The 6,084-nt window shown below is 35.2% G+C and overlaps 1 protein-coding gene across 2 annotated transcripts; it reads right to left on the reverse strand.

Moving 5' to 3' along the window:
- Window positions 1-2,786: 2,786 nt before the first annotated feature.
- LOC127079952 (carbamoyl-phosphate synthase small chain, chloroplastic) lies at window positions 2,787-6,084 on the reverse strand. Of its 2 annotated transcripts, XM_051020300.1 has the most exons (11): window positions 5,929-6,084; window positions 5,410-5,569; window positions 5,151-5,283; window positions 4,941-5,029; window positions 4,700-4,760; window positions 4,527-4,594; window positions 4,292-4,420; window positions 4,102-4,211; window positions 3,659-4,006; window positions 3,386-3,551; window positions 2,787-3,178 (listed from the first exon to the last, which is right to left on the reverse strand). In XM_051020300.1, the coding sequence occupies exons 2-11, from the start codon at window positions 5,516-5,518 to the stop codon at window positions 3,096-3,098; spliced, it is 1,296 nt and encodes a 431-aa protein (XP_050876257.1). In that variant the 5' UTR covers window positions 5,519-5,569; window positions 5,929-6,084; the 3' UTR covers window positions 2,787-3,095. The 2 variants fall into 2 exon arrangements, with proteins under 2 accessions (XP_050876257.1, XP_050876256.1); XM_051020299.1 differs by lacking the exon at window positions 5,929-6,084 and having other exon boundaries at window positions 5,410-5,619.

The following is a 6,084-nucleotide window of genomic DNA, read 5'->3' on the forward strand; positions in this document are numbered from 1 at the left end:
ACATCGTCTACAATTGTCAGATTCAACTAATACTTCGTGAGAAGGGAAATATAGTTGAGCTGAAACATTTTGTCTTTCCCAAAGAATTTCAACTTCTTCCTCCAGACTTTGATTCTTAATTTCAAGGAAGGAAATTATATCTATATAATTTGAGACAATTTATTCCAACTTACATATTTCTTTATTTAGCTTCTTACAAATATGAAGAAAGTTTTGATTGGAAAAATAAGAGGTTACCTTATCTTTTTGATGGTTTTCCATGAGACAAATATTTACTTCTCCCTTATATGAGAATTTCATATAACTGTTATCCCATAATATGTAGGCTATCTTTGCTTCTCTCTAAGGTTTCTTAAATCTTCTTTGACTCTGATTTTTTTCTCTGGTTATGATTTTTAGGGAAGATTAGTCTCACGTGACCTTTCTATTCGCATTGATGACATGTAGAAATAAGTTAGGATCTTTCTTCACTTTGCTTATGAAGCTTTGGAGATTGTTTTTCGTGCCTTATGAATTTTTGAAACATGAGTTCCATGTCTTCATTAATTTTATTTTTGTTATCTTCATCTTTTATTTTCACATCTATAGTGTTTGTGAAATTTAGTGCAAGACTTTTTCTTTTCTTCTTGTCACCTTGTTATAGAGTAGAGTTTGGTGAAAACATATAACAAATGGTGGAAGTGTCGGAGTGGTTATCATGCATGACTAGAAATTATGTGGGCTTTGCCTGCGCAGGTTGAAAAAATTAATAAAAAAACGCTAAAAGGAAGGGTTGAACCTCAAACCTTGTGGTTAACAGCCACACACTCTAACCAACTGAGATATTCCAGCTTCATTAATTAGATTTTGGCTTGGAACATTTTATAACATAAATTCATCATATAAGTCCTAGATTCATAGATCACTATAACTTTTGATTTTCAACTACAATTTAGGTATCTAAGGAATTTTACACTCAACTCATTTTGAAAAGTTTTTCCAAACGTTCTCATGTGACTCAAGATATGAGTGAAATACTTTTGAATGTTATAAATATTCTTTTCAGGTTTCATCTTGAAGAGTCCATACTCATCGTTTAATGTGTGTAACCTTGGCTTTTTTACTTCAATAGTACCTTAAGGGATAACTTGGAGAGTATCTCACATTTCTCCTCTCTTTCACAACCTTGAAGCTTCAAGTTCCTTGTTATATTATCTTTGACTTTAACACTTCATTTTAATCTTGCATTTTCTCCCTAATGAAGCTTGAGATAACTTCAAGACGAGCATCGTCATCAGAGACAGCTGGAAAGATATTACAAGGAACCAACATGATCAAGCAATATGGTTCCGTCGAACATCAGAATCATCTAAAAAACCTCAATGATCACAAATCAGTTACAGTTCACAAGCATACAGATCCACAGTAGTTACTCGCAAAGAATGTCATATGAGAGGACAATTGCACATTGTTCAACATGTTTATCGACAATGTAAATAAAAGGCATAAATGCATCCAAATTAGTTATTAAACTATCAAATTTCACCATATAACTTTAGATATCCATGTCATCTTATTCATAGAAATAATATTAGAAACAATATTGTACAAATGATTAACATCATTGGAATATGTGCTATCACATTTACCGAAATGTCATAACACGTCTTAAACGAAGATAACTGATAATGAAGGTTGACATCGATTGAATACGGAAAATTACATATGGAGGCCTTAACATGTTTTCAATTGGCTTGAACCTTGGTTGCAATTTCCTTTATTTTTTCAATTGGCTTGAACCTTGGTTGCAATTTCCTTTATTTTTTTGGCAAAGGATCCTCGTGACCTTATCCTTCAAAGCAAAGTTCAACAACTTTCGCCCAACATCCTTTATCTTTTGAGCAAAGGATCCTCATGACCTTATCCTTCAAAGCAAAGTTCAACAACTTCCACCCAACATGCATCATTGGTACCACTTACCAATTTTTCATATCGAATCAAAGAATGCATAGGGAATTTGAAAGTGAAAATAGGAGAAAATCCAAACCTAGACATGACCATGTGGAAATGAGGGAAGAAAGGTGCTGAAAAATCACCAAAATGATGAAAACACATCGGTATGTAGAAGAGGGGGGGCTATGTGGTGTGGTGATCGACAGTGAAAATTTGCAACTAGAGTGGTGTGTGAGGAGGAATGCGACTGCCGGAAAACGACTAGCATGCTCATAACCGTGGTCGGAACGAGGATACATTCAAGAAGTAGCCCTAAGATGAACCAATACCGATACCATATAGAATTCTGCAAATTGTGTTTTTAAACTCAATCCATGGCGTTACATTGAATGTCTAATGAATAAGTACTGATGTCGAAAGTTGTATATTCTAGATGTGGTCCTGATATATGTATATATATGTCTATGAGAGAAAGTGGTTAAATAATAGAACACTTTTGCAGTTAAAACACTAAACAAATTGGACAGGATACTCTCCTGTGCATATCTCAATCTTTAAAACTCAAATTTCATTTATTTAACTTGAAAAAATCCTCTTTGTTACCTTAGTGAGTCACATGAGAAATCAAAGGATACAGAGTCAACTTATTTTCCAATATAAAAGCCACATAAAATTTAAGGCATAAAAATATTTATAAAATGAAAATTCAATCTTGCATGTATTCTTATTGGTTTATTGTAGATTGAAAAGGTTGAGTTGATTTGGTTGCATGCTGTTTGAATAAGGACTCATTTGTGTGTTTTAAGTTGTTTACAACACACAAATGAGTCATATACAACACTGAACAAGAGATATTAAATAGCAACCTCAATTATAATAAATGATAGGAAATTTCAATCTAAACATCTCAAGTTGTAGATAACAATAGCAAACTAAGAAACACAGTTTCTGGTACTAAATTGAGTTACATCAACCTTCAATGAAGGATATGAAAATCACTGCTTGCTAACCCTTGTTCCGAAATGGACACAAGAAAATCTTGACTGCGAACAAGGAAGTCTTTATTCATCTACAAATCATTCATCAAGATTACAACGAACCTGAGCTTTTATCACATATTTATAAATACTTTATTCTTCTAGCCCGGGAATATCAGCTCGCTATTACACTGATTGTAGTTCATGCACGCTTTTGCTCGGTGTTTTGTTTTTTCCGTGCTTTATCAGCTCTATGAACTCCCCAAAAGCTGCATTATCAAAAAATCACAACAGCGATTATTGGTCAAATCCAAATTCAAGTTAGTGTAGTAACCAAATTGGATCCAATGATTATTTCCTACAAAACACATTTCCTGGACTCGAATGTAAATTTTTTTGAGATTAAGACAAGGTACAACTATTGATGATCACAGCAAATTTCTTTTAATAAAGAGTGCAGGTTTGAAGTATCTCACCGTTGTCGGAATCATGAGGTCCAGGGGATGCTTCAGGGTGGTACTGAAGAGACACGAGCTTTTGAGCGGGGAAAGCAAGACCAGCACAACTACTGTCGTTAAGATTGATATGAGTAACCTCTACACCTTCCGGAAGTGTGGCAGGATCGACCGCGTAGTTGTGGTTCTGACAATTTTTATGCATCAATCAATATATCCAAAGACATGACAAAATAGACTCAAACGAATTCAAGTAATTGATATTATCATGTGGAATCGCATTGGTTTGCATACCTGGGAACTAATTTCAACGCGGCCAGTTCGGAGGTTGCGAACGGGATGATTTCCTCCATGGTGACCAAACTTCATCTTGTAGGTTGTACCTCCTAAAGCCTGGCCTAGCAATTGATGTCCCATGCAAATTCCGAAAACAGGCACCTTTCCAATAATACTCTTCACGGTCTCAACAGCATAAGGAACGGCAGATGGATCTCCGGGGCCATTGCTGAAAAGCACGCCATCTGGATTTAACTTCAAAGTTTCGGATGCTGGCCATGTAGATGGCACAACAGTGATTTTACAGCCATACGATGCAAGGCGCCTAAGTATATTATGCTTGATTCCAAAATCGTAAGCAACTACCTAAAATTTTTCATTCATTAGTACGAAACGTAATTTTAATTACCCAAAATTCAACAAAAGGGAGTCACGATCAACAGTCTAATGTAAGAACTTACATGGAAAGTGTCTCTAGGCCCTTCGCCGGTGCTAAATTCCCATCCTTCCTTTGTTCTATCAATCCATTCATATGGAGACTTGCACGATACTCCACTTATTAGATCAACACCTACATATACGAATCAAAAGCCATGTAATTCGAGTTTTTTAAGAAAATCGAGTAATCCCATTCAATATTCACATCCTTACCAACAATGTCCCATGATTTAGACATGTGAATTAATTCCTCATCTGTTTTGGAATTGTCGGTGCTCAAAACACCAATAAGACTTCCATCCTCCCTTAATCTGCGTGTGATTGCCCGTGTGTCAACATCATCTGTTGCAATACAAATTACCATCAACGTCATCAAATGAAAAAGAAAAAAAATCAGATTCTGTGTCTAATATTCTTCTGATAACAACTCTTAACATAAATCACTTACAAATTCCCATGACATTCCTTTCTGTCAGGTAATCTCCAAGATCTTTCACACATCTCCAGTTCGAGGTACTGAATAAATATCCATCGCAAAGCGACAGGAAGACACAAAGAGTGAGTATAAACAAAAGTGAATCTCAATCAACAGAAAATATTTCGAGTGCATGAGAAAAGAACCTGATACTCAAACTTCTAATTACTAGACCAGAAAGAAAGCACTGCGCTGACTCTTCATCATCTGACAGGAAACGAGTATGAATCAAAAGACGGTTTTTTTAAACAGACTCCAAGCACAAGGATTCAAGTCAGAAATATAATATTTAGTCTATTATATTGATCAGATACATTGATTATTCAATGAATCTAAAAAGTAAATTTTTCTTAAAAATAAGACAGAAGATAGCAGATCGATACAAACCAAAATTTACGCCGGTATTCCCAATTTGCGGATTAGTCATCAGAACAAACTGTCCAGCATAACTAGGATCAGTTAAGATCTCTTGATACCTGAGGAACGGAACACACACAACACATACACACATAACAAAGAAACAAAAAACTCAATTAGGTTGAAATCAAACCATAAAACAACAAGAGAATGTCACAAGATTCATAATTTGGAGCTTACCCTGTCAATGATGTATTGAAAACAACTTCACCAACTTGTGTCCCTGAAGCACCAAACGATTTAGCTTTCCAAATAGAACCATCTTCAAGCACAAGCCTAGCATCTGAATTCTTCCAAGGCCTCTCTCCATTACCTATGCATGCATTCATTTGTTTGTTTATGAAAGTATATATTAAATCAAAAACAAAACACCAAATATAATAAAAAGATAACATCTTTCATGCGTTAACTACGAAAAAACTGGTAAGAAAAAGGTTACCGGCGGAACATCTGACAGAGAAAACGGAGAGGTTTGAAGCGGTATGTGGCGGCTTGGAAGAGAAGAGATCGTTGAGTGATAAGGTGAAGGATAAAGCTTTTGTCGCCATTGTTATCTTTCTGGGTTGTATTGGAAGCTCGCAACGGGGTTACAGAGATGTCTGTGAGAAAACCAAACCAATGTTAGCACTTTGAACCCAATCCAACTTGTGTTTTTACCTTTACCTAGGTTTTTATTTTCAATTTAATTTATTTTTTTTAATTTAATTATAAAAAAAAGTACTTTTTTATAATTGGGTCCATGCATTCTGAAAAGTAAAAATTCCCGATTAGTGGTGGATACTTTGTTTTGGCCAAAAAGAAACAGGGAAAATAATTAAAACTCGTAATCATATATCTATCCGATATGTTGATTTCAGAATGGTGTGACATTTATAAATAAAAACTACAATGATTGGGGGGTGTTGCGGTAGGTATTGGACAGAGGAAGCAAAATCTCGTGGGAAAGAAAAAGAGATACCTGTTCAGTGTTTCTAGTTCGACATGCGTTTTCCGGATGCCAGTTCAGGGAGACGCTAACTTCTTTCTGAGACAGGGTTTAAGCCGCACTGGTTGAGTTTTTTTTTTTTAATGAAGAAGCTGTTTTGTTGTTTTGTTGTTTTAGGGTTTTAATTTT

The sequence above is a fragment of the Lathyrus oleraceus genome, chromosome 5 (assembly GCF_024323335.1).
Source record: "Lathyrus oleraceus cultivar Zhongwan6 chromosome 5, CAAS_Psat_ZW6_1.0, whole genome shotgun sequence".
In the NCBI taxonomy this organism is placed as follows: Eukaryota; Viridiplantae; Streptophyta; class Magnoliopsida; order Fabales; family Fabaceae; genus Lathyrus; species Lathyrus oleraceus.

Coding starts and splice junctions, on each gene's coding strand:
- LOC127079952 (XM_051020300.1), bottom strand. CDS start 5,518: ATGGCGACAAAAGCTTTATCCTTCACCTTATCACTCAACGATCTCTTC. Junction 4,595..4,699: donor ATTAGAAGTTTGAGTATCAG/GTTCTTTTCTCA, acceptor ATATTTATTCAG/TACCTCGAACTGGAGATGTG. Junction 4,007..4,101: donor GGCCTAGAGACACTTTCCAT/GTAAGTTCTTAC, acceptor GAAAAATTTTAG/GTAGTTGCTTACGATTTTGG.